This window comes from Aythya fuligula, chromosome 10 (genome assembly GCF_009819795.1).
Source record: "Aythya fuligula isolate bAytFul2 chromosome 10, bAytFul2.pri, whole genome shotgun sequence".
NCBI classification, from domain to species: Eukaryota; Metazoa; Chordata; class Aves; order Anseriformes; family Anatidae; genus Aythya; species Aythya fuligula.
The window spans coordinates 12,784,154-12,811,850 of NC_045568.1; the positions used below are offsets into that span (position 1 = coordinate 12,784,154).

The 27,697-nt window shown below is 50.1% G+C and overlaps 1 protein-coding gene across 3 annotated transcripts; it reads left to right on the forward strand.

Annotated features, from left to right (window-relative positions):
* Window positions 1-494: 494 nt before the first annotated feature.
* QRICH1 (glutamine rich 1) lies at window positions 495-26,027 on the forward strand. 3 transcript variants are annotated; one of them, XM_032193928.1, is made up of 10 exons: window positions 495-570; window positions 4,790-5,119; window positions 11,282-12,301; window positions 15,673-15,850; window positions 16,481-16,635; window positions 17,475-17,589; window positions 18,873-18,981; window positions 19,318-19,469; window positions 20,186-20,276; window positions 21,083-26,027. In XM_032193928.1, exons 2-10 carry the CDS (start codon window positions 4,811-4,813, stop codon window positions 21,273-21,275), a joined length of 2,322 nt encoding a protein of 773 aa, XP_032049819.1. In that variant the 5' UTR covers window positions 495-570; window positions 4,790-4,810; the 3' UTR covers window positions 21,276-26,027. The 3 variants fall into 3 exon arrangements, with proteins under 3 accessions (XP_032049819.1, XP_032049818.1, XP_032049817.1); XM_032193927.1 differs by lacking the exon at window positions 495-570 and adding an exon at window positions 1,100-1,169; XM_032193926.1 differs by lacking the exon at window positions 495-570 and adding an exon at window positions 1,251-1,379.
* Window positions 26,028-27,697: the final 1,670 nt, after the last annotated feature.

Here is a 27,697-nt window from a genome sequence, read left to right on the forward strand (position 1 = left end):
GAGTGGGGGGGGACACGGGAGGGCTGGGGGGGGGGCGTGGGCGTGGGAGGGCCTTGTGGAGGGCTCTGGGGGGGGTCCCCAGCCCCGTGGGCTGCCTCAGTGCTGTCCCACGCCCCCCCCACGGGCCTGGCCGGCTCCACGCAGCCACGGGGGCGCGTGGGCACCCCACGGGGACCGCGTGGGTACCGCGTGGGCACCCCACGGGGGTTTTGTGAGCACCCAGCAGGCACCCCACACCTCAGCGGAGCCCCACGGCCCGCTCCCCACCACCCCCCACCCATCCACCCCCCCACCCTCCGCGGCCCTCCCCGCTCCCCACGCGTGTCCCCGCCCCGCGTGGGCCCCACCCCCCGTCCCCACCCCCCCCCAAAACGGCGCCGGCCCCTTTAAGGCGCGGGGCGTGGCGCGGCGCCCAGCTCTCGCGGGACTTGCGGGCCGCGCTCTCGCGAGGCCGAGGCTGCGCGCCGATTGGCTGCGGGGGGTTGAATGTAAGATGGCGCCCAGCGAGCTGTGAGGGGCAGAGGCTCGGGGCCGAGGCGGCGGCGGCGGCGCGAGGGCGGCGGGGCCGGGGTGAGGCGGGGCCGGGGGGGGAGCGGGGCGGGGCCGGGAGCGGCGGGGAGCGAGGGAGGGGAACGGGGAAAAAGGGAGGGAGGGGGCGGCGGGCCGGGGGGGGGAGGGGAGGCGGCGGCGGTTCCGGGGGCGGCGCGGGCCCGGTGTGTGTGTGAGGGGAGGGAAGGGGGGGGGCGGGCACGAGCGCGGCCTGGTCGCGGGCACGCGCCGGGCGCGCCCCCGCTGCCCGCCCCGCGCACTCGTTGCCGCCGGCCGTGAGCGCGCACCGGAAGGCGCCGCCCCGGCCCCGGCCCCGGCGCGGCCCTCGGCGGCCGCCGTCCCGGTGGAGCCCCCAACATGGCTCCGGGGCGCGGCGCCGCCTCCTCCTCCTCCTCCTCCTCTTCTTCATCCTCTTCATCCTCCTCCCGCCGCCCCCCCGGGGAACAAAGGCGACCCCGGGGCTCTGGGGGGGCTCCAGCCCCGCTAGGAGGATCCCCGGATCCCCCCCTCCCCCTTCACCCCATCGCCCTCCCCGTGGCACCGGGCACAGTCACCGCTGCTGCCTTGTTCTCAGCTCCGCCTGCACGGCCCGGGCAGGTGCCGGCTGTCCGGCCCGCTGGGTGGGTTGTTGTGGTATTTTATTTTTTTAATTATTTTTGTAAGTAAAATGTTCCTTAAACGGCTCAACCGGGCTTAAAAAAATAAAAAATAAAAAAAAAAGGGAAAGGAGCTGGGGATGGAAAGGGCTTCTTTGTTCTGTCTTCTCCAGAACGGTACAAGGCTAAGGGCTCAGGACAAGAGCAGCAGAAACACATGCACCATGGTGACTGGTGAGTCCGGACCTGCTGCGAGTCGGGTGTGTGTGCTCGGTAACCTCCGCCTGAGCTGTGCCCACTAACCGCGTGTGCCCCTGGTCCTCGGACAGGCTCTGGAACGCAGCGCCTGGAAAGCGCGGCCCTGCCGCCCGGGGAAGGATGGCAGCCCTTGGTAGAGGAAAGCTTTCTGCTCGGAGGCTCCTTTTTGGTTTTAAAATCAAGTCTTAAAAACACGCTGTTGGGGTGTAGTAAGGATGGATGTTTGTTATTTCTAATGGATTGAGGGAACGCACCCCTCAGTCTGTTTTAGGAGCGTTAAAAGCAGTGACTGCAGCAGCGAGCTGTGTGTTGCAGTACAAAAGCCTGTTGAATGCGCCACTGAGCCTTAAGGGGCTCTTCTGCCAGAAACAGGTGGGTTTAGTTTAAAAAAACGTGGCTTCTTGGCGTGGCATTGCTTACCTGAATCTGCACCCGGACCTGGTACCTCTGTAGCCGCGCACAGTTCTGTGGAGTACAGCTCTGAGCAGCTCGGGGCTCGCCGTTAAATATCCCCGAGCAGGGTGATGCACAGAAACCTCCCCAGGCTGCTCCGTTCCCTGAGGTGCCTTCAGCTCTCCTCTGCTCCCCGCAGCTGGGGGCTGCAAAGCAAAGCGAGGGGAGGTCCTGCTGCGGGTTTGGAGCAGGAGCAGTGGGCTCCGGTCTGTGGCTGGATTTCCAGAGGTTCAGACGGGCGCTGCACTGCTCCAGGTGCTAGTGGCTCTCAGCACGGTAACTTCAGGTGGATAATAAAGATTTTTCCATGCTAGAAGAGAGCACAAGAGCTTCCTTCTCACAGCGTGTGACAGGCAAGGTTCACCAGACTGGGCTAGCAGGCTTCTGTCTCCCCTGCTTGCTAAAGAGCTGGTTAGGATGGAGCAGTAGAGCTGGGGCAAGGGTTTGCATTAAGGAATTGGTGCTATTCGTTCTGCTTCCTGGTGGTCAGAGGAGGTAGGTGGCGTGCTGGTGGTGGATCTCCTCGTCTTTGGGCCTGGTGGTTGTGTCTCTGGGTTTCTGGTGGCTTCTGGTCTCTGCTGTGCAGGAGCACGGTGCGTGTCCGAGCAGCGCTGGGTAGAGGGGCTGGAGTCCTCCAAGTGATGCAGGAGCCTTAGAGGGTGATGGTGGGTGACGTAACTTCAGCTCCACGGGTTAATGGATAACTGCTGCTGAAAAGATCGGCCCTGCTCAGCTCCCCGCTCCTTCCCCTGACAAGATTAACGGAGAGTGAGCAACCCGGGGCTCGATTCCCCGAGCCCTTCCAGCATAGCAAGCATGAGTGCGGCGGCGAGCAGGAAGGCAGGAGGTGTGCTGAGAGGTGAGCCCAGCAGTTCAGCAGCACCGTGCTGGCACGCTGCCTTCACCATGAGGATGAGCACCCGGAGAGTTCCCTCCTGGGCTCCCAGCACGGTATCCTCAAGGCTCGTCCCTCAGGAGCCGTGGCTCCTGGTGCGCCTCTGTGTGGGCACACATGGTGAATGCCCTCTGAGAGCTTCCCTGTGGGGCTGAGGTCCAACGTGTGAAAGTTCCCAGCAGAAACTTGGGGCAAATTGATGACTCCAAATGCGTTTTCCAGCTTGAGAGGATCTAACGGAGCTCCTTACAATTAGGGGCAAGATTTAAGTGTGCCCGGTCTGGGTCCTGTAGGCAGATGCATCAGCAAGGTTGTTCCCTGTCTGTGTCACCTTGAACATGCAGGCAGCAATCACTTGGGAAGGGGTTAATTAACAGAGGTACAGGGCCTCTTTGCTGGGGAGAGCTGAGCTTAGGGATGCCTGGCTTTCTCTTGAGCAGCTCCCAGAGGAGAGCTCCCGAAGGCAGCAGCGAAGTGAACAGTCCGTTAGCTCCTGCACAGAGCAGAGTCACCGACAGGCAGGAGACCTGTCTGTGTGCAGCTCTGGGGGGCTTCCCTCTGCTGACTTGTACAGAACTGGTGTGGTTGGTAAGCAAACGCTGTTACCCTGTGCTTTTTATCACTAAACCCCGACACATTTCCAGAATATTTTCTGTAACGACCCCACGGAGCACCAGCTGCTGTTAATACCCGCAGAAGCCGTGCGTTCAGCGCCACTTGTGTGTTCCCCTTACCTTTGCTATTCCTTTTCCGGTGGGCCTGGTTCAATGCTCTAGCCATGAACCTCCGTGCAAACAAAAGCTGCTGTGTGCTTAGCCTGGCGTCACGTACCGGTAAGCGCGGTCAGGATCTGCTCCGGCGCTTGCTGGGGTTGGGCCTGGGGAGCACCTGGGCGCCACCGACAGCCCGGGACTTGCTGCCGTTCTCACACGGCCGTGGCAGTGTGTTCAGTCAGGGGGTTCTGTCCTGGTTCCGCTCCATTAAATCGCTGGGAAATGATTTAAAGGGTTCTGCTTTTCCTGCTTGCTCTCGTTAGAACCTCAGCCAAAGCGTGCGCACAGCGGTGGTGTCCTGTTCCCTACCTGCAGCTAGATCCAGTAACTTTCCTCTTCTGGTCCCAGTCTTGTGCTGCTTCGCATCTCACAGCCCCCTCAGCAGCTGGTGGTGTTACAGCTGGACTTTATTTACCCTTTATCGGGACTAACAAGTGCTTCAGAAGCAGGCTGTGCGCTTCCTGCAGGAGCCCTTTGTGGGTTTAAACAAGTCAGGGGGAGAGGGATGCTGTCAGCGCGTACCCTAGGGCTTTCTGCTGCTCTCAGGTGTACTCAGCTTTTATTTCTCCTTTGCTCTCACCTGGTTTCCTCTGTTCCCATACCCGGCATGTTTCCTGTAACCTCTTATACTAAAAGCACCGTCAAGAACTGGTGCTGCTGCCGCCTGGTTTATTTCTGGAGCTCTGCTTCTCTGTGCCTGTAGTTCCCGCTCCGAGGAACCTCTTGGTTCCAGCACTCTCCTGCTTGCCCTGTCAGAGCGATGGGGCTGTGCTAGCCCTACAAGCAGCGGGTGAATGCTGCGTCTGAGGCTTCCCCTTAGCTGCACAGCCTGGCAGAACCCCCTGCTTGGTTCTCCCACCTCTGGGACTGCAGAGCAGGGCCAGGGATGTTGGTTTCCGAGCTTCTCTCACTAATACTGCATGCTGCAAATGAGTGAAACACGTGACTTGGGTTAGTCCGTGATGGGATTTTGCTGGTCTGGGTGAAGTGCGGTGCTCGGAGACGGTACGGGGCGCTGAGCCCTTGGAGACGGGCACCGTGATCACACCTGGTTGTTGGTCAGACTCTGCTGAGGGATAACTCCAGAAGGGCGCAGTGGTGCGAGATGCCCCCTAAAACTAAAGCACCTGTCCCAGGGCACCCAGCTGTGCATGTTTGCTGGTGTGCTCTGGTACTCGGGGTGAGAAACAATTTCCTGGAGCTGGGAGCATCCTTGCGCTGGAGGAGTGCCGCAGTTAAGAGTTTTCACTTTCTCTTTCCTTAAGGAACCCTCAGGACCTTGCAATATGAATAATTCTCTGGAGAACACCATTTCCTTTGAAGAATACATCCGCGTGAAGGCGCGAACGATCCCCCAGCACAGGATGAAGGAGTTCCTGGACTCCCTTGCTTCCAAGGGGCCGGAAGCCCTGCAGGAGTTTCAGCAGACCGCCACCACCACCATGGTGTATCAGCAGGGTGGCAACTGCATTTACACGGACAGCACAGAGGTGGCTGGGTCTTTGCTCGAACTTGCTTGCCCTGTGACAACCAGTGTCCAGCAGCAAACTCAGCAAGAGCAGCAGATACAGGTTCAGCAACCCCAGCAAGTCCAGGTAAGCTCCCTAAATCACCCCCAAGTGTGTGTGTGTGACTTGCTAACCCACGGCACGGTGTGCAGAGCCAGCTGCTGTCTAACCTGAAGCCACGGGCAAGCACTTAAGAAGCAGGACCAATTAACTTTATATAGAACAACGCTATTTCCCTTTCATTGGAGGAATCTGGTAGTAAATTTCTCTCTCGACTGTGCCTCCATTGAGCCCCTCTGTAGGAGGAGTAACATACATAGCAATGCAGTGGTGTAACCTCTTTGAGAAATGGTTGACAGTTCTGGCATGTACACAGCTCCCTGAAGCCGTGCGCGCCGCGTGAAGCAGCTATAAATACCCTTCCCCCTCTGCTGGGCTCACTTTGGTTGGTTAGAGTGGCCCTGGGATCTAATTCTCCATTATTATTTTATTTTTTTTTAAAGTACTCTTTAAATGATTTTACTTGGATATTCTAAAAGTTGTAGTTCTTGACGTGGCTTTTAAGCTGGGTGAAAATGTAGCAAAGTCAAGTGATGAACTCTGGTAAGATGTCTTTCAGGAAGCATAGCCTGAAAGATGTGTGTATGTCAAGGAAGATTGCTCAGTTGCACAGTGGAAGGAGTCTTCTGCAGCTTTTTTTTTTTTTTTTTTTTTTTAGTAGGTCTTAAAGTAATTAGTATTAAGTATTGAATGAGCAAAATCCAGCACCAGGCAAAAACCATAGGACTTAGAATGACTGGAGTAACTGCCTTGGCCCTCAAACACGTTTCTTGAACATAGGTGGCAAGGCATTTACCAAGGTTCCCTGACAATGTCTCCAAGCAGCTGGACTCAGACTGCAGCTCTGGCTCCGATACGCCTCAGATAGGAATCTTTCTGCTTTCTGTAGCATAAAGTTGCGACCTTTCTTCTTCTGCACCAAATGAGGGTAGGGAGACAAACAGCTGGAGATAAGGTCGCGGGGAGTTGCCGCAGTGCAGTAGACTTGTGCTAACAGCTCACTTGGGTGCTCTTCCCCTCCAGTAAAGACAAACTTTCCTCTTTCCCTGGGTAGCTTCTCTCCAATTACTCTTTCTGTTGAGTTAATGAATGCTCAACTAGGACTTCGCTAACCTGTTGCCCTACAGTAACTCATGTTGCAAGGCTTTTGAAGAAGAAAAGCCTCTAGTCTCGCAGACAGATGCCTTAGATCTCTGTGTGAGTCTATTAAAACTGGTCAAGGCTGCTTTCGGTTCTGCCAGCCAGCAGATTTTTTGGGAGAAGTCTCATTTTTCAGTTCAGTAGAAGAACTAGTAGGAGAGTCGGGTGGTTTTTTTTTTGGCCTTGAAGATGCTGAATGCCCCATACCAATTTTACAAGTTAAAAGGAATATTATATATAATTTCCTGCTGCTGCTGCCTCCTTCCAGAACTTCTCAAAGTTCACACTTGACCGTTGCAGGCCTTGTAGTAGCGGTGGTAGGGAGGGAGGTCATATATCAAGCACTCCAGGGGAAAATAAACTCCTGACCTTCTTGGAAATAACTAGAGTTGCTGCCAAAAACCTGTTCCTATTTTTTAAACTAAATGGCCTGCACCTTGAGGAGAAAAATACCTAACGAAAGTCAAACTTTCAGAAGCCTCTCCTAAAAAATGCTGTGTACTCTTTCTCCTTTGTTTTTGGTGCGACTCTGCTTTAAAATACCTGCTTTAAAAAAGCTGCTTTAGCATCCGGCAGTACAGACCCTAATTAGTGCACTGCCTGGCGTGTGGCTCACTGTAGCCTGTTGCCAGTCCCCCAAACACTCTGGTGCACATCTGGCACTAGGTACAGCTGCAGCTTCTGTGCATCACAGCGCACCTGGGTTCACATCTCTTTTACCATCTGGATCAGAATGATCTCAAAGGGAACGAATTAACCTTTTTTCCCCAAGAACCTAGTGGAGGAACGCCGTACCCCTTTGTGAGCGTGCTTAGTGCTCTGTCTCCTGAGGTTTCTGACCGAGGTGTGATTGATGTTAGACCCCTGATTCAGCGTTCCCTGCTTCCCCACGGTGGCTGTGGCAGCGGTAGCAGCGTGGTGCCTGGGCTGGGGACAGCGTGCCCCTGGGGCAGCGCGCCCCGCTCGGCTGCCTCGCTGTGCTGAGCTGCGGGGATTTTCCGTCGCCCTCCCAAGGCTCCAAGATTTTGATCAAACTTATGTCATCCCGCTACTTGACTCGATAATCCGTTTAGGTCTCGCTAATCCAATTGCACATCGGTGGAAGACCCTTCGGATGACGGTGCCTGTGGCTGGCGGCGTGACAGCGGGGCTGCAGGCCACTAATAATATCGCGGGTCAGATGACCCCGCGGCTCCGAGCACTGATGACAACCTTATGATCATAAAGATAGACGGTGCTCGGGTTTCAGCCTCGGTCTTGCTGTGACAAAGACTGTACCTGGCTGCTGCTGGGTTTACTTATCCTAGCAGAATAAAGCTCCTGTGTGAAGGAAAACTTGCCACCTTAGGGTTTTCTTTCCTAAAATGCTCCACAAGCTGGTGACTAACATTTATTTCAAAGACGAGGGGAAGCAGCTGTTCAGTTAGGTTAGGTGTTAGTCCGTGCTGCAGTGAAGTGTCTTGGAGCTCTTTCCATGGCTGGTATCACAGCGATGCCATTAACCATCTTAAGAAATAATTTGCCAAGTTGTCATACCCTGCTCCCTGCATCCAGGGTGTCTGGGAGGGGCTGTGTTTTGCTCCACTCGACTAAGAGTTTGTCAGCTCTGCCTCTGGTGGGATTGTTCCCAGCTGGTGCTGAGCACTGAGGCCATAGAAGAGATGATACCAGCGAGAGGTGTTAGCACTGCCTTACAGAGCACGGTATTTCTGCAGAGATAGTGAACCTCTTCCTCCTTTCATTTCTCGTGTGTGCGTGCAAGAAGATTTAGCTGAAAGAATATCAGAGGAGGGTAAGTGTGTTTGTGTAGGATGTGCACAGTGCACGCAGGGAAGACCCTCAGTTCTGGCCTTTTTTTAAGACGGTCTGGTGGCAAGGTTGCAAGAGCTTCTTGGGCTGGGGCTGTGGGGAAGACACTACAGGGGAGCAAGACTGTCAGGCTATGTAGGGGATGATGAAAAGACTGCATAAACCATGAAAGCTGATGCCTTTCTAACTCCTCGGTTCCTTAGGGGTTGGCTGTTCATCTTCTTCTGCCTTCCCCTGATCTGCTCTGTGGCTTCAGACCACGCTAGGAAGCTGGGCAGCATTAATGACATGAGGCAGGGAAAGATGCACTTAAGGAGCTCAGAAGAAAACCTTAGCCCTGGCTCTGCGCAGAATACATACTTGTTTCACTTTTGATGGATGTGGCTTTCTCTGACAGGAGGCAGGGCTCCTGTTTGCTTATCTTTGAATATAAGCAATATTAGTGTGGCAGCTCGGATTTGTTACCATTTGCTGGGTTTGCCGCTTCAGAGAATGGTTGTGATCACGAGGGATGTTTTAAAGATAGCCCGCTTTTGTATATGGAAATAGGTTTCTCTTTAGGAGGGGAAGGTTTTGCTCTCCCTGGTTCACATGTTCCAGCTGTCTCAGGTCTAAATCCTGCCCCAGAGGACGGTGTGGCAACATAATCCTGGTACGGTCACTGTTCAAACACGCAGAGACCCAGCGCGGCCTGCGGAATTGTCTTACTGATGTTGATGAATGAGCAGAGGGAAAAAAACTGCAGTGAGAACCTGGTGGTGGTTCGGAGAGGTTGACTTGTACACTCCCCGTAGGCCTTGTTTACTCTGACAGATAGCAAAGCACTTCCTGTACAGCAGCTGAATAGCAGCTTCACCGTTTCCTGCTGCCTGGGGAGCAGGCTCTTCACCTGCTGTGTGCTCGTGTGAGTGCTCTAGGTGCCTTCTGATAGAAGGAGCCCCGTGTTTGGGATCACTTGGGTTTAGGACCCTTTGAGGGCAGTGCATTTTCAGCCTGGTTTCCTGAAACGTCATCTAATGATGAATTGATGATTGATCATCAAGTGAAATGAATGATTTCCCGAAATGACATCTAATGCTTTTGCTTCTCTGGTCTACTACTCTTTGGTCCGACTTCTAGCTGCTTTATGGTAAAAAAAAAAAATGCATTTCTCTTTGTGATCACAGCCTGCTGGGAAGTGATTCTTTCCATGCTGCTGCACCCAAACTCCTGACAATGAGCAGCCTCAGCGCCGTAACGTGGCGTGTTGGGTTGTGGTACCAGTATAACCCAGGAATTCCCAGCTTAACACGTCCTCGCCTTAAATCTTCGCTCTAAGGCTGGAGATTGTTCTCTCTGTTGTTCTTGGCTCGCAAACTTCAAACATTCCTCTCTGTACGGGGTACTTTAAAAAGTCAGCCACTGATGCTTTTTAGTGTAATCCTTTGTCCTTTTGTCTCAGATACCAAGCTCCATCAGTGGGTCAGTGTAAGATGTGCAGCAGGCAGACCTTCAGTACGCGGTAGGAGCAATCTCTGGTCAGAAACGCGATGTCAGCGGTGTGGAGAGCATCCACTGCTCCTGGAGTCTGCCTTCTTGCTTGGGTCTGGCCTCATTCTTTGGGTGTTTAAAGAAAATAACTGTGTGAGCTCTAAAGCAGCAGCAAGGCATTTAGTTATGGGGGTCAGGATTTCAGCCTCGGGGAGTATCGTGTGACTTGAGGTCGTGGCTCATCACCTGCTGAAAGTTAGGGAAGTTGCCCGTGGCTTTTGGAGGCAGCAGGCTTAGGTTCTAAAGGCAGAAAGGAGAAAATGCTGTCTGGTCTGGTCTGTTCTTAGCCTCTGCCTCTTGCTTAAACCCATTTCACTGCCTTTGTAAGTGTGCTCACATGCTGATTTTTTTTTACTTAAGGAGCAGGCTTTCAAGTCTCACTGCCAACAGCAGAAATGCCCTCTTTACATTGTGTTACATGAAATCAGTAACAGAAACTCTCATGTAAAATTGTGCCTGTGATGGCGGTGGGGGTGCTTGTAAGGTGTTCTTAGTCAACATTTAGGACAAGAGGGAACGGCCTCCAGTTGCACCGGGAGGTCGTGTGTGTCTTGTTACCTTGCAGGAAATGATATAAAGCCCACAGCATCTGGATTACCGCACGTAGCTGTCAGCAGGAGCCTCTAAAATTCTCCAGTCTTCCTGAGAACAGAATGGGTTCTTAACAGGAGGGGGCTTCAAATCGCTCTGCCACTGGTGCATTTTGCCTTCCCCCTTAGTGCTTAGCAGCTCTTAATTGGCTGCAAAGGAATCCCTAATGTTTTTTAAAACTTGGTAGAGGTCACTTTGGGAAGTGGGGTTGAGATTTTGTTTATCCATAAATTGCTAAATTATCCTAAATTGCTTCAAACATCGTGTGGCCCTTGTAGGTGTCACCACTAAAGCTCTACATCCCTCAGGTGGATTTGAGAGGAGAGGTTGAGCGATTCTTCCCCCTTAAGGTGTGGCTTTAGGGAAGCCTGGAGAAGTGATCGTGGAAGCCTGGGATGTCCCTTCTAGAACAAGGCAATGCAACAGAGTGTTTGGGGTGAAGTGGGGAAGCCTCTGGGGAGGAGAGCAGAGCAGGCCTCAGGGAGTGGAGACATCAGCTTGAGGATGTCTATTTTCCCTGCGCTACAATGAACTGTGTCCGTGAATATTTTGTCCATATTATTCAGCATTGTGTAAGTGCATGAGCTAGAAAATACAGCTGAATAACTCGGACAATAAATGGAATTAGTAAATGGTTAAAGTTAACTTCTAATTACAGCCTACAAACGCAAATGCTGTAGCGGTGTCCTTTAGCTCCTGACAGATTCCCATGAAACTTGCAATATTTTCTGTGCTAACACCTGCTTGTGTGGTGCTACTATTAACAGTTGGTTTCAAGAGAAGATTTCTCTGCTTTGTGTGGAAAGAGCCAAGCGCTGGTTTCGGCTTACCCGTGGCTCTTGCTGCCTGGCACTGGCGAGTGATCCTGCAGCCATCTGGGGCCGGGCTTGAGAGCAGTAAAATTGGTCTTCAGGGCATAGTGAGGATGAGACAAACTCCTGCGTTTTGTAGCAGGAAGCTTCACATCACTGTCGTGATGTGGTTAATGCGTGGAGTGGTGCATCCGAGCAGAGAAGCCTGGAGCACGGAGCTCTGGGGACGGAGCATCCGTGCCGATGGCCCCGCGGTCCGGTCGCTGGCGCTTGCTGGCCCCTAACAGCCCAAGTGCTGTCGTTGCAGGTCCAGGTCCAGGTGCAGCAGTCGCCGCAGCAGGTCTCCGCCCAGCAGCTCTCTCCGCAGCTCACTGTCCACCAAGCTTCGGAGCAGCCCATACAGGTCCAGGTGCAGATCCAAGGGCAGGGGCAGCAGCAGGCGTCCCAGACAATACAGAGTCAGTCTCTTCAGAGCCCCAGCCCGTCTCAGCTGCAGGCGGCTCAGATCCAAGTGCAGCACATGCAGACTGCCCAGCAGATCCAGGCCGCCGAGATCCAGGAGGAACACATACAGCACCAGCAGATCCAGGCCCAGCTCGTGGCCGGGCAGGCCATTACTGGCGGCCAGCAGATCCAGATCCAGACGGTCGGGGCGCTCTCACCTCCTCCTTCTCAGCAGGGCTCCCCGCGAGAGGGGGAGCGGCGGATCAGCACGGCCAGCGTCCTTCAGCCAGTGAAGAAACGCAAGGTGGATATGCCTATCACTGTATCGTATGCGATTTCAGGGCAGCCAGTTGCCACAGTGCTGGCCATCCCTCAGGGCCAGCAGCAAAGCTACGTCTCCTTACGGCCAGACTTGTTAACGGTGGACAGTGCCCACCTGTACAGTGCCACTGGGACCATTACGAGCCCCACTGGAGAGACTTGGACCATCCCCGTTTATTCTGCTCAGCCGCGTGGCGACCTTCAGCAGCAAAACATCACCCACATCGCCATCCCTCAGGAGGCCTACAACGCTGTCCACGTCAGCGGCTCGCCAACGACACTGGCTACCGTGAAGCTGGAAGACGACAAGGATAAGATGGTGGGAAGTACTTCGGTCGTGAAGAACTCCCACGAGGAAGTGGTGCAGACTCTTGCTAATTCGCTCTTTCCAGCGCAGTTTATGAATGGCAACATCCACATTCCAGTGGCAGTGCAGGCTGTGGCAGGGACGTACCAGAACACAGCACAGACAGTGCACATATGGGACCCCCAGCAGCAACAGCAGCAGCCCACACCGCAGGAGCAGGGGCAGCAGCAGCAGCAGCTACAAGTCACCTGCTCGGTAAGTTTAACTTCGGCGTCTCGGTCCGTGAGTAACAACTTGCAGATGTTTTGGGGAAGGGGATGTGAGCAGCCAGCTGGTGTGTGGGAAGCAGAGGTGGCTGTCCGTGCAGTCTGGGCGTAATATGTGGCATTTAACTCCTGATAGATGCAGGGCTGCAGCATGTTAATGTTGGTACATGATTACAGGGTGCAAAACTGCCCAAAAGAAAGTTCAGTGTCGCTCTTTGTAGTGTAAATTAGTAGATAAATGCTCGTGGCTAGCTAGCTTCTTCCTAGCAGGTATCCTCAAGTCTGTGGTTTTCTCCTGACCTGCTCTAGGGGTGGCAGTGGAGAGGCAGGGACCACTGCAGCACAGCAAGCTGCACAAATACTCCAGTCACCTAGGCATCAGGTACTTGTGTTATGCAGCACCTGGAGTCCACAGCAGGTCCGGTGCCTAGGTAAAATGGCAAAATCTGAGCAGCTGTCAGGGCAGGCTCTGTGGATCAGGTGTACCTGGCTGTCACTCCTTGTCCTGCTGCCTGTAAATGCCTGCAGTGCAGGGACACAGTAAGGACCAGTGGCAAGTGAAACATCTCTTTGTCATGCCTGGCAAACATGACAGCCAAATGTGTTGATGCTTTTTCGAAAGGTTTTGTTGCGAACTTTAAGCCATAGCTAATTTTAAATTGGGTTTTAAAACTTGAATAATTAGGGCGATTAATGGCCTGTCTTACATGTGCAAACGGATCTAGTTCTTGTATTATCAGAAAGTGCAGGGATTGAGCTGTCAGAGCCTGTTTTTGCTGAATGGAATGAGAGCAAAAATACCCGAGTGTGCTAGCATAAATATTGTTATAAATTCTTTGCAGTTTATAAATACCACCGCTGGCTTTATAAAGATGTGTGTGCCCTCTGCTTCATCAGCAAGCGCTGAGCCGGAGGGGATTGCTTAGGGCAGTCACATCTGATTGTTCCTGAACTGACTCAGCCTCGGTGGGCTGCAGCGTGTCTTCCCTGGAGGGGGCTCCCTGCATCTCCGTGTGCCCTCTTTTATAAAGCTGCGCTTTGAGCCACGGCTCATAGGTCTTGTAACGCGTGTGTTGGCGTGGTTTTTATTTGAGTGAGGGGCTTTGGTGATTTCAAAGGGCCTTCTGGATCTTTATTTTTTTTCCTGTGTTGGTATATGAGAGATCAAGTTTATTGCTTTTGGCTACTTAAACAAACCAAGTTGATAAAACTCCTCGCCTTTCCGCTAAAGAGGATTATTTGGGCTTATTTCTAGGGTATTTTAAGAGCGTGAGGTACATTCATAGGATCCTTTCCAAAGCAGGAACTCCATTATTTCCTTGTAAAGCTTCTGCTAACGCTGTGTATCCCTGTGCGTAGCGGCCTGCAGTTCTTGGGTGTCGGGTAGGTTTCTGATGACAACTCTGTGGAATAATCCCCTGCACAGGGAGGCATGGGCTCTTCCTCTGAGGGCAATAAAGCTGCTACAGGTGAGCATCCAGCTTCTGGGTGTTGTGTCTCACAACTGTGACACTAAGAAATTTGCTCCCAGTCCTCTGGCATTGTGCTGCTGGGGGGGAATAACACCAAGCTTTGCTTCTTGCAGTAGCTCTTCCACGCATCGTTCTTGCTGTGTGATGATCCCTGCCGCAGTGTCAGCTTAACTGCTGCTGACTGGGGCAAGTTGCAGCTCTTTTGCCTGTTGTTGAAGCACACCAGAAGTCACTTAAGAAGCACCTTCCAGGCCTGTGCACTAACTCAGGCCGTGTGCCTGCCATTGCAGCAGATGAGGGCTGTGAAGCCAGGGCAGAGGACTGCCTCCCTGCAGCTTTCTGTTGGAGCCCAGTGGGGCAAGGCTCGAGGAGGGTGGAGGCCCAGTGCTGGCTCCTACAAAGACAAGGTGTCAGCTCGCCCTTGGACTCCTGGCTTCTCTAAGCCAGAGGCTTGCTTGACAGCTTCAGCTTTATTGCCTTTGATAAAAGCCGAAGCCTCTCAGTCAGCCTCCTGCCGCAGCTATGGTGATGGAGGCGCTGATATGCACACAGCTACTGGGAGCTGATGTGAAAACAAACCAGCAACAAAAGCACACGAAACCAGAGGTAGGCAGCCTGTCTGAAAGCTCTGGTCTGAGGCTCTTACTGGCTTTGCCTCTTCAGCTGGTCGGTTGTTTCTTTTTACTGTTGTTCCACTAAGAAAGGTGCAGGCATTCCTAAATCTCTGCCCTGCTTTCATCCTGCACTGTGGTACTGCCAGAGCAATTTTGAGTGAAGATCAACAGTATCAAAGGGAAAGTTACTTCGTTGTGGCGAAGCCTTTCTTTTTGGGGTGACTTAAGAAATCGAAAGCAAAAGTGTTGAGATGTAGGAGTTGATATCTCTGTAACTGTCAGGGCCGCCGATGACGGTTTGACTAAGGGCAGTAAAACTTGAGGTTAACCTTGTTAACCAAGGTGACGGTGAGACTTGCTGCGGCAGGGGACTGAGAAGCTGGAGTGAAGAACGTTGAGTGAGTGTAGCAGTAGAATTTGTTGTTCCTTTCAGGTAAGTGCCACTGATTGCCTGTAAAGTAAGTTTCAGTTTGAGGTAATCCGTGGTGACTTAAGGTGCTGTTCCAAAGTAAACTTTTGGAGGTCTGAGGACCTGGCTGGGTCTGTAGCAGGACACGTTGTAGCTGTTCAGAGAACGGTAGCTAGTGTGCAGCAGCATTTGATAGTTGAGAGCACCTCATTGCAGTTGGATGAATGTTTTGATACTGGTGTTCTAGCCTATTATTTTATATCTCTCACAAATTGCTTAATCTTACTGGTTTGTGTCAGAGACAGCAGAGCATGTTTGTTCTGTTTACCTGTTAAATACAGGCTAACGAGGAGAGCCTGCCCCTGATGGGCAAGGGTGGGTGGGATGCCAGCAGTGTACAACAAGTGTGCTCAGGGCAGCCCAGGTGCAGGCTGTAGTTGTTCATTTTACTGTTTGAGAGGAGCACAGAAGTCTGTTCTTGAGAGGACTTCAGCCCTATAAAGATCCTTGCCTTTGAAGTAGCTGCTCTGTGGTATTGCAGCAAGGATTGCTGCTGGCTGTTAGGTCTCCTGTGATGTCCTGCAGGACTTCTGACTGCATCAAACATCAAGCTGTGTGGATTTGCTGAAGGGATTTTAGATACGTCCATTTAAACAAAAAAACCATACTCGGAGAGACAAATACTCCTTCTTGAGCAGCAATTCAGGTTAGACAGCGAGGGCTGCATTCCCTGGATGGATCTTGTTAGAGGGGTGTTACAAAAGGCTGGTATCCTGGGGCTGGTGGTAGCTCTGTGTTTTGTGTTTTTTTTTTGTGTAACTGTTGTGTTCTGAAGTGTATATAACCGACCTATTTTCTGTCACAGGCTCAAACCGTTCAGGTTGCTGAAGTTGAACCACAGCCGCAGCCACAGACTTCACCTGAACTTCTACTTCCAAACTCTCTGAAGCCAGAAGAAGGGCTTGAAGTGTGGAAAAGCTGGGCACAGACCAAGAATGCAGAGCTGGAAAAAGAAGCCCAAAATAGGCTAGCACCTATTGGAAGTATGTGTCGTGACACAGACTTTCCTTCCTTTCAAGTAGGGATTATTCAGTGACTGAAATGTTAAGGTGCTTTTGAGAAGAATGCTAAACAATTTTGTCCCGTCAGTGATTGTTTTCAAGTTTAAACTTTGATTTACTTTGCACTACTAATTATTGCATGATCCAACTGCCACAGGACATGTTCCAAGGGAAATATTATAGGTCTGTGCTGAGCCAACTTGAGCAACTAGTCTGGTGGCTGTAGAAAAGGATATTGTGTGACTGCGATGCAATGTGTGGACAAACAAAATGGCTGTGCATGCCAGCCACGCTGGTAGGGCAGGCGTGGAGTTGCTGTTTTCCTGTTGCTGCAGGGCAGCATTTCATTGTGGACGTGGTAAAAGAAGGCGGTCGTCATGCAGCTGGCAGGGCAGAGTCTTCCTCTTGGATTCTTGCCCACTTATCTTTTAGCAGATCTGACAGCCCAAGATCTTGATTTATTTTGGTTTTCTTTATTATACAGAGAGAATGTGGTAGTACTGGGCCTGCCGGCTAGAGTGGCGTTGCTGGAGACACGGGAAATCATTCCTGAAAGGTCAGAAATAATATGGCTTTATGGCTTAAATAATATGGCTTTGTTTTGTTTTCCAGGGCGTCAGCTGCTGAGGTTCCAGGAAGATCTCATCTCTTCAGCTGTGGCTGAGCTGAATTATGGTCTATGCTTAATGACACGAGAAGCTCGAAATGGTGATGGTGAACCCTATGATCCAGATGTGCTCTATTATATCTTCCTGTGTATTCAGAAGGTAGGGGGAGGACAGTTATGTGTGCAGCAGTGCTGTGTGTGTTGTCCGAACGTGCAGGGAGAGATTCTATATTTTTAAAAAAACGAAAAAGGAGACTGGCTTCTATTGAGCTTCCCAACAATTTCATAACAAAAGAGTCTCTTTGGTTCTTACATTAAAAATAAATACTAAAATAGTGGTGTAGTTGAAATGTAATATGCAGCAATGTTTTCTTCTCCTGAATTAAGTTTGTGAAGAATTGTTAATAATTGAGTTCAGTATCGTGGTGAGAACAATAAATGCTTTTAGGCTTGGTTTTCTGGGGGAGAGGGGAGCAGAGGAGTGATGTTTGAGAAACCTGTCAATGTCGGCACTTGATCGAGCTGAAGCTTTACAGGCAAGAACTTAGCTTTGTGTGATGTGGGAAGCCTGAGATGGTAATATTGGTGTGCTTTCTGGAAGAGCTGCAGGAACAGAACTAAGTTCTGATAGGAAAATTGGGTCTCTTCTTATCTGAAAAAATCTAAGAGTACACGGGACAGTTATGTGAAATAACTTCCAATGAACGCTTACAAAATAAGAGGTGAAATCCAGCCAGCTTTGCTGTCTAAGATGTTTTTTCTTCCTGTCTTAGCATTCCCATGATAGTGACTGAGGTTACTTGTCCTGTACTGTCCTCAGTGCGAGGGTCCTCACTTTTCTAGGCAGGTTAGTCTGCTGCTGTGCTGTGGCGTGTTTGAGTAACTAGGTGTGTGAGCTCTTAGGATAAGGTCTTGTCTGACAGGAACATACGACCACTGTATTATACAACTGTACAGGATATTTTTATACTGTATATGACTCCTGTGAATCTCTTACAGTATCTCTTTGAAAATGGTCGAGTAGATGACATCTTCTCAGATCTCTACTATATTCGGTTCACTGAATGGCTGCACGAAGTTCTCAAGGACGTACAACCTCGTGTTTCCCCTCTTGGTAAGAACTTGCCTTTATGAACATTAAAAGTTTCCAGAGCTTGGAATGTTTAAATGGAACTACAGCTTGAGTGTAGTCTGAACAGAAATCCTTTCAAAATAATTAATGTCCCTAGGATGGATCACATTGATAGGGAGAAAAATGTTGCACCTACAGTGAATGCTGAGGTTATTGCACGTGTCAGGCTCTAGCCCCGATTGTTGCTGAGGATTATTTGACGATTACTTCTCACCCACGAGAAGGCGGATAGTTGAGATTTTGTACTGTCATGGGGTTGGCTTGCTTGGAAGCCAGCTGATCCTTGATCCGAATCGAGCTTCCTCATCTGAAGCACTAATACATCTTGCCCCTAATAAGTATCGTAGCTCCGGGAGATGATGCAACACCCTCATGTTGCCATGTAGCCAGATGGATATGGGCTGCGGGACCAACTAAAAATGCATGGTTAGAGCCTCGACTGCTGCAATGAAATGCAGCTCATCTCAAACTTGTGTTGATGAGATGATGGCTACAGGGGTGGAGGAGGAGTTTGAAAAGAGACCGATTTTGTGTATAAGAGCTAGGGCAAGAATTGCATTTTTAGAGCGCAGAAACCTGCTTTCTTAGGACTTCATTCCCTTTGATCTGATTATGTGTCAATGAAGAAGCTATTGCTTGTGTTCAGCAAAGTAGCTGATGTTACTGGCTATATAGCTAAGTAGCACCGTGAGTTTTGGAAGCCTTTTGTTTTCACTCTGGCTGTTTGATCTGTGCTTTGTCATTCCACAAGCCCTGGAGTTCATACTGCTGTCTGTTTTTCTATTTATCTGTGTATTTGGAGTATAGTATTTCTCTTCTACACAAAGGAGAAAAAATCTGAGAATCAAAGGATTACTCATGTGTCCAAATACATCACTTGGCACTGTGCTGACTGAAGCTGTGCGCAGGGCCAAGAGCTGATTTGTTACACTGGCCTGCCTGCTCTCACATATTATTGGATTAGGAGCATCTGCATTGGAGTCGGGCCATTAATTAAAAGCTGTTTAAGTGCGTATTTATTTCTCTCTGGGTGGGACGTATAGATATATTGCAGGAATATATTCTCTACAACTCGAGGTTGTCGTATATATAAAATTGTTTGCTATTTAAAAAATACATCTGTGCAGCAATGAATCTGACATCATTAAAGATCTCCTCTTTCCCTTAAAATTTATAGGTTCTCTCATACTTCCAGACTCTAAAATGCTGCCTGTGTTCCTGCTGTAACTGTCTCCTGGCCTGACGCTGACTTCTGATTCTTGCAGGTTACGTCCTCTCCAGTCATGTAACAGAAGAGATGCTGTGGGAGTGTAAGCAGCTAGGAGCTCACTCCCCTTCCACCTTGCTCACTACACTGATGTTTTTCAATACAAAGTAAGTACTTAGGTCTTTGGGATATTTGCAGCATAAAAACTTCAAACACTTTGACAGGGGTGGTAGGAAACTGCTGCACTGGATTAGGGCAGCCTCCTGTATTTTGTGTGGTTGCAACAGCCCTCTTGCAACCCCATGAGGCAAAGCAGATGCAGTACAACAAGGAAATGAGCTAACAGAGGGAAGCTGGACTTCTGGCTGTTGCATGCTTTGCTGCTGGAACAGTCTTTAACAGTGTTGGTTTGAGCTTCAGCTGGCTCATGAGGAGTAAGGATAGCTGCATCACTGTAGTGATTGTATCCTCTGAGTGTCCGGTGTTCTTTTCTTGCTGCTCAGATACTTCCTGTTGAAAACAGTAGACCAGCACATGAAGCTGGCCTTCTCCAAGGTGTTGAGGCAGACCAAGAAGAACCCTTCTAATCCCAAGGATAAAAGCACGAGTATCCGCTATCTGAAGGCTTTTGGCGTACACCAGACGGGCCAGAAAGGTAGTGTCTAGAAGTTTTCTTTGGGAATATTTACTTACTGGGCCTGAGGAGACCTGGAGATGTCTGCAGGTAGGGCCACGAGAACCCAAGGCTCTGCTAATTATTATCATTAGCCTAACAGAGTGAGTTTTCTGTGTGTTCTCTCTGAGAGAGCGTAGTACCTTCTGATAATAAGTATCTTCTGGGGACACAACTTACCTGAGGAATATAGGACTCATCGAGAGCTGAGGGTAACCTTTCTCTTCTGTTTCTTATGGGCAAAGGGACAACTGGGTGTAAAGTGCTTATGAACAGGGAGAGAAGCTTCTTTGGGAGGACTTCCCTTATTCAAAGTGCTGGATGCAAGTGAGCCCATGTAGAATTCCTACATAAACGTGGTCTGCCCTCCTAAAAGTGTGCACCTGGGATTTGGCTCAGGCATCTTATTCTCTGTAGTGAGATTTGTCATTTGGGGCACAGGTAGAGATGGAAAGATGGGTGTGGGTGGGTTGCGTTGTTCAGCAGGCCTGGGAACAGAGCAAGCTCTCCATATAACGCTCTGAGTACTCGGAACCAGGCGGTTTTGCCCTGGAACAGCCATATGTCTCTTATCAGTTACATTATCAGTTACAGCACGGTGACGAGATGCTTCAGAGTGCTGAAGCTCTGTGGCATTGCTCAGTTTGTTGTGCTTCTCACACAGCGTGTCTGACAGATCTGGGGGGGTTGGTCTGTAGTTACAGATGACATGTATGCGGAGCAGACTGAGAATCCAGAGAACCCCCTGAGGTGTCCGATAAAGCTGTATGACTTCTACCTCTTCAAATGGTGAGAGCCCCTGTTCCACATGTACCACTGCTTGTCTTCTGTGGCTGTGTTGAACTGCGTCTTGTAGCTGGCCTAGTTTTTAGGGCAGCGTCTTACTGCTGGCACAGTTTCTGCATTTGCATAGATTTATGTAGCTGGGGAGGGGCATTGATATGAGAGGGTGGAATTTTACGATGTTGTCACCTAACTTAACATAGAACTTCTGTGGTATTTAAAGAGACAAATCCTGACCAGTGAACTGGCTGTTTTTAATTTTATACTCACTCTGAAGGTTTGTTGCATTGGCATGAGCTCGCTGTTCTGCCTGTGACTTGCAAACAAGTGATCTGAAAGCATCCGCTACTTGAGATGAGGGTCCCGTTCAAATTGGCTTCTGAACAAAAATGAGGACTGGAAATTGGAGGGAGGCACAGAGGACTCACCTCCAAATTATGATGATTCTGATAGCTAAAGTAGGTGTTCCTCTTCATGGATTGCTCTGCAGCTAGCCTAGATGTCAAAAATAACCGATTTTTGCTCCACTCTGAAAGCCCTTTAAGGCCAAGTGTTTGTTCTACTTCCCAGTGTGAAATAAAGATTACTTCCTTGTAGTTGTCACCATGGCTTTTTAACCTTGGCATGGCCTAAAAACTTTGGGACCGCCGTTGTCTCTAGGAGTAACTCCATGCCTTCAGACCAAGTACCTTCATGTCTCGTCAGCCAGATGTCCCCTGTCAGGATTTGTGCAGCCTGGGATGAGGACAGTGGTGGTTTCTCCCTCCCAGGACATTCCGTTAGCCTGGTTATTTCTGATCTTCCTCACGCAGCCCCCAGAGTGTGAAAGGCCGGAATGACACGTTTTACTTGACTCCGGAGCCAGTGGTGGCCCCCAACAGCCCGATCTGGTATTCCATCCAGCCGATCAGCAGAGAGCAGATGGAGCAGATGCTCACCCGGATCCTGGTGATACGAGAGATTCAGGAAGCTCTTGCCGTGGCTAATGCCAGCACCATGCACTAAGGCATCCTTCTTGGCTCAGAAGGGGTGGGGTGGGGTGACGGGGGAGGGACAAGCAAAGATAAATTGTACAGACTTTTACACTAAAGGAGATGCCTAAGTTTTTGGTTTTTTATTGGTGTAGTTATGAAGCCCTTTTAGGCTTCTTCTCTTTAAAAGAATCTAAAGGAAAACCTACCCATTGTGTATCCTACCCAACACATCAAACTGTTGGAACCATTGGAGGCTGCATATCCCCTGCAAGCTGGGAGCTGTGGAAAGCTGCTGGTTGACTCTGTTTTTTTTTATGATGTAGAAAATATGAACTACAGAATTGGCCTGGATGACTGGGGCCTCTGTCTCCTTGGAGCACGTGCAGCCTAGAGGGCACAGAATGATGGATGGACCTGCTCAGCCAGTGGAAGAGAGGCAGGCATCTTTTCTTGTGCTTGGACGTTAATTTGCTGTTATCTTGGAAGGAAGAGGAGAGAGTGAACTACAATTGTCATTTATACAAAGAAAAAAACAAACAAACAAACAACGATTTCTATTCAGACCTTTAAGTGACATTTTTAGATGTTAAAAGTACAAACTTTACCACACTCTTCTTTTTTGGCCTAACGTTGAGGCCTTAAACCTTGAGGCTCCTGTGCCTGATGGAATTCTTGTAACATACACTTGTGTATCATATAAAGATACCACCCTGTTTCTCTTATGTATTCTTACTCTAGTTGTTTATTAAGAATGACGAGCACGTCTTTTCAACATGCCATTGAACAATGTGTCTTTATTTGGGGGAAGAGTGAGCTGTGAGGGTGGGGGGGTCATTATACAAAGATCAGTATGCAAACCGGTTGTTTTCATCCCTGTTTGTGCTTTCCAGCTTGAGTCTGCTGGACTTCTTTCACCCCGACAAATTAGGAAGGTAGAAGGGGATTAACTTCTGTTGAAGGACCTGGCTGCTTGCTGATGGAAGCTCAGTGTCAGGCTAGGAACGGGATCTGTGAGACCAGCTCAGACCGTCAGTCTGTCCTAATGTTCCGTGGCCAGCCTGTGAGGCTTCACTCCTAGGCAAATCCCCCTCTCCCCGCCTTTACAAGCACACCATACCGACCGCATGGTGGAGGGGTGTTGGAGAGGAAAGGGCCTTCCAGGAGCAGCACGTGTGCTGCTGTGTAACAGCTTTTTCAGAGTTTAATACAGCTGTGTAGCTTCTGGCATCGTTCATGATCATAAACCCCAACCCTGTAGCCTTGCCTTCCTGCATCTTAAGTGGTTGCTCTGTTCTATATTATTAACAAATAGTCTGCTCTTTTGAAGCCAGCGGGTAGCCAACCGTGCTTGAAATGGGAGATCACTCTAGCCAGGCTTGTTATTTGTGCCACAAGCTTCTTGGATGTGGAGAGGTGACTCTGCTTCTAGAACTTGTCTTCCTTGCTTTTCCATCTCATGTCCCTTTCCCCATTCCGAAATATATAGGCATATACTTCAATATATATATATTACAGTAAAAGAACTCGTGTACAAGCAAGCAAATTTCTGAAGCTTCTGTTGGCCACCACCTGTCTGTATCGAGGAGGAAGGTTTGCCCTCTCTGTTGGGTGTGCACAGGGTAAATCTGCACATAGGATGAGGATAGGCATAACGTCGTCTGCTTCCGTGCTCCCGATCCTGGTAGAGGTGTGTGGGCCTAGAGAGGCTTCAAGCCTCTGACGCTTCGTGTTGACAGTGGTATTCCTGAGAAAGCAGAAGTGCTTGAGTTGGTTGCGAGTACGATTAGTTTGTTCCCTGTGTAGGACTCTGTGCCTAAACAGGTGCAGAGAGGTGAGGCAGCAGCTCACTGTTACTTATGGTACCTGCACTCTCAAGTAGACTTGTAGCTTAGTTTCCCACCTCAGAGTTATGCAGGGGGAAAATAGCATTGGGTTGGTGCCCAGGTGCCAGTGGGTGCGTTGGGACGATGGTGTCTGGGCGGTGTCATGCTGGAAACTCACCTTCAGCTAAATTTGGCCATCGGGAGTCAGCTGCTGCCTCCTGGTAGGGAGACTGTCAGGGTTGCTAGTGCCACTTCGGCTGTCGGAAGCCTATAATCCCTTCACCGTACCTTAGCGACTGAAGTGTCCGTCTGTGGCCCTAACTTAAATATTTGATCAAGGATTTGAGAGAAACTGCAGACCGACCACCTGTGCTCAAGTCCCAGTGTGTGCTCTGCACTACTGCACGTGAAACTAGCTCCGGCATGCCTGCAGTGCTGTGTGAGCCTGCTGCTTTGTCTCCATCAGAAAGGCAGTCAGCTGCCAGGTGCTGTGTACAAGTTAAGCGGCTTTGGGAGTCGCTTGTTCTAAAAATTGCCAGGAGCTGGAATAACTCGATGGAATGTTAGGGCAGTTTCAGGTTAGGGTTGAGCAGATATTTCAGCTGAACTTTCCCAAGAAACAGAATTCCATGTTACCTTAAAAAATTCCAGCTGGAGCACTCTCCTTACAACCTTTAATATCAGGATGATCTAAAATCCTAGCAGGAGACGAGTTCTCCTTGGTCTTGGACTGTGCCACTTAGGAGTGGAGGAACTTGGCACATAGCCATGGAGATCTCCTAACGATTGGTTTTGTTCTGATAGACCGAATTGTTTCCATTACTTTCTCGTTGTTCAGACCTACATAGGAGATGAGCTTGCTGACTTGGAAGTGGACTGCTGTGCTGTTGTGTACCGTCTCATCAGAACGTCCACTGTGTTAATTTCATTCCCTATTTTTAGAGACAATCGATATACTGTGATTTAAGGATTATTTTTCTGGGCCTGGCTTCTAGTCTGGCTCTCTGGAGCTAGTTTAAAAGGTACAGTATTTCTAGGGTATAAATACTATGTTCTTTGATAGTGAAGAACAGGATCTGCTCCCTTTTAGGGGCTCATAGGAAGATGTGCACAGAGTAGCACAGACGAGTGCTGTGGCTTGGGGTTGCTATCCAAGTTCTGGGAAGTGTTCCCAGTCAAATGTGTAAAATAGCTTTTTAACACTTTCCTATAACCAGCTTGTTTGAATGCTGCTTAAAGGGCATTCCACCTAGGCTCCGAGAGTGCCAAACTGCTAGCTCTTGTATGCGTGTATATATTAAATGAGAACCCTCCGTGCCCTCTGCCTTGTATGAGACAGGCTGAAAATACGGCAATCTTTAAATAACTAAAGCTGAAAAAGTCAAGCTAGAAGACCCTGCATTGTTGGTTTTGAACTATGCCCATCTTGTCTCTGTGGTATGAAAGGAACTGTAGAAAGCAGAGTATGACTATTGTAAAGCACCTCACACTCTGACATTACTCATGTGTTGTCCTCTCTCTTGACACTAATAGCATTGCTTTCTTACAGAAACTTGTAGCCCTTTACACACTTGTCTGTGGCACCATTAGATTTTCATTCACTTTCAAGAGTTCAAGTGTTTTCTTTATGTGGTAATGGCTGAAGCAGCAGGCAGTAAACTAGAGTGGTTCTTCGCTCCTGCCTGGAGCGGTGAGTGAAGGGAACAGTCTAGGCGTAGCTTAACAGGACGTCCGTCTGTTGGCTGCTTTACCCCCAGAGATCTCCTGGGTTTCAGGCAGGAGACAAGGTCTGAAGTAGATCTTGCCTTGGGCCAATGAAAAAGACTTATTATGATCCCTAAATAAGAATCCTCTTCTGCGCTGCTGCTCCTAGGGCAGGAAATAAGAGTCTTGTTCTCAACTGCACCAGGGCTACCAACTGCTTTGGTGTACTCAGAATGAATTAGGCTATCTTCGGGCCTCCTACACAGTGGTAAGAACAGCTCCAGAAGTGGTAGAAATGAGCCCTCTGAGCATACGTGGGGTGGAGGCCTTCGTAATACTGTAGTTGCTCATCTTCTTGCTGATCTGAGTGCTGCTAGACACTAACTGGCTCTGCACAGTCTAACCAAACTGCATTCTTATCCAATTTTAATAGTGACTTACTTGCGATTAGTGTTTGGGCTCCTAAATCACTGTTAAAGTGGGATATAAACTGTCTTCCACCCTATACGGGACTTCTCTCCCCATCTTCTTGCTGGAGCTGCTCCTCTCAAATACTCCAGGGAACGTACCTTACTCTGTCGTTTCAGCCTGTTCCGTCTCACTGGTGCCAATGCCTATGAAAAACCCTTCTCAACTGCTGGCAGTGCTAACCCGAGCATCTTCCTACCTTAAGAAGCATCTCAAATCTTCTTCCAGAGGTCTCACTGACATGCTGCCCCAAGTCTCTGCAGCAGTTGCTGTGTCCCCCACCTGTCGGTTCCCTTCCGCTGAGCGGCTGAAGCTCAGCTCTCAGCGCCGCAGTCGCTTTCCCTCTACGACCCTGTGCATAGCAGCAGTTTGCCTGCTTCTCTGTTCTTATTCGAGCTCATCAGGATGGGGAGGCAGATCGAACCCACTTACAGCAGCAATAAACTGTGTCTAGAACTCGAGGGAGCTGCAGGAGAGACCAAGGTGGAGGGGATGTCTCAGAAAGGCAGGGTCCAGTTGCAGCCCAGAGCCTCGCTTGATAATGAGTGTGCAGCCTATATGCAAAATACGTCTTGTCTGTCCCTCCCGTGTTGACCCTGATCTAAACAGCACATGTGATTGGCATCCTGCAAAGTGACCTTCAGAACTCTCCAGTAGCTTTGCCCCGTGAGTAACTCACACTACAAATCATTTTAAAGAGATGCACTCAACTATTTTTTTAATTTAATTTTACTCTTATATTCTCTGCTCTTTGTAATCTGCTTGGAAATAAAATGTTTTTCCCTGCAGCCTTTGTTGTAGTCTGTTTGAGAACCATTAAACTTTGCCTGGTGTTTCCTTTGGAACAGAAGCTAACTTGCCTATTTACTGCCGTGCCCGTGCGCTAGCATCGCAGCTGAGATCAGCGTGAGCCTCCTAGGTAGGGCTAAGAAACCTTGACAGCACTGTCCTTATTTAAAATAAAGGGTTTATAGGCCAGTTAAACTGATCTTGGTCTGGCACAGTGCCTCCGCTTCTGCTGATCCCATAGCAGGTAACGCTGACTCGAGTGCGTGTCCTTGCAGGCAGAGTTCTCCTTGGAAGGCGGCGTCTCTGAGCTTGGCCTCCTCAAAGAGCCTCTTGGTGTCCTTGCTGGTTCCTGCGGCGGGGGGTGTGAGCCTAGGCACAGTGTTTGCTATGGAGGACAGTTTTTTCTAGCTCCGTGGCCCTAGCAAACCCCAAACGATGGGAAAGGGGGGGCTGGACAGGTGAAAACTCTCAGCTGAGACTTGACCCAGGGATTGCCTAAAAGCAGGGTGAGATGCAGTCTTTTATAGGAGGCTGTCGGGGAACCAGAAGTGAAATCCTGGACAGGTCGGGGCATACCCTAATGACAGGCATTATTAACATGTGGCTGTAGGAAGGAGATGGCATTGATGTTGGTAGTGGGATCCCTACCAGTCTCTTGGCTTAAGCTTTGAAATGTCCCTGATTCCTAACTCTGCAAGGGCCTCCTCCTCTTGGTTTTGTGAGGGCCATCGGAACCCACTCTGCTCCTTCCTCGTAGCAAAGGGAGCAGCCCTGCACTTAGACATGCACCTTCCTTTCCTGCTGGAAACAAAGCCGCAGTCTGACCAGAAACATCCGTAACTTCTGCAAGCTGCAGCCTCTGCTCTGAACGGATTACCACTGGTGAGACCCAATGAGCTGCCTGAGACTCCTGCTATGGGCCAAAGCATCTCGTTTGTGTGGTTCCCCTGGGTAAATACAAACGTTAGAATCTACCAAAGCTTAGCTAGCTGGTCGCTCTCTAAGCTCTGTGTTGTCTTTCAGACAACTTTACACTGACTAAATCATGGTAATCTGAACTACAGGATCGAACCCAACTGCCTAACCTCATGGCATACAGGGGCCGTTTGCTTCTGAGCTCCACAGGAGACCTGAGCAGCCCGGTCTGTCCTGTGCCCTGTAGGTGGGCGACACGAGTAACGTGTTCTTAAGGCTACTTGCTGATCGTTGGACAAGGATTTAATCTACTGCGGTAAGAAACAGGTAGAGGTACAGGAACACCATTCTTTTGTTTCCTGAACATCTTAGGTTCACATTCTTGATTGCCTTGGAGAGACTGCCACAGCAGAGCAGGGGGAGAAGGGGCCGATCACTCCTGGTGTATCGAGACCTCTCGGAGGTGTTTCTGTAAGCACACAGCACGTGAAGCTTTCCTGATGCCCCGATGGGTCTGCCAGGAGGGGGAATGCCTCACACTGGACCTGGGATCACTGCAGCTCCCCTCCATGGTGGGACTGTGCCCCTTCTCTCCTGGTGGCATGGGCAGGAGGGCGATGTGTGGATGCACCGAGCCCCTGCCAGGGGATCACCGCTCTGTGTGGCGTGGTGCTATGGCTCTGGGGAAGGGGACACCCATGAGGCTGGTGCGTGATTTGGGGGAACACAATCAACCCCAGGCTGGTGGGGACCT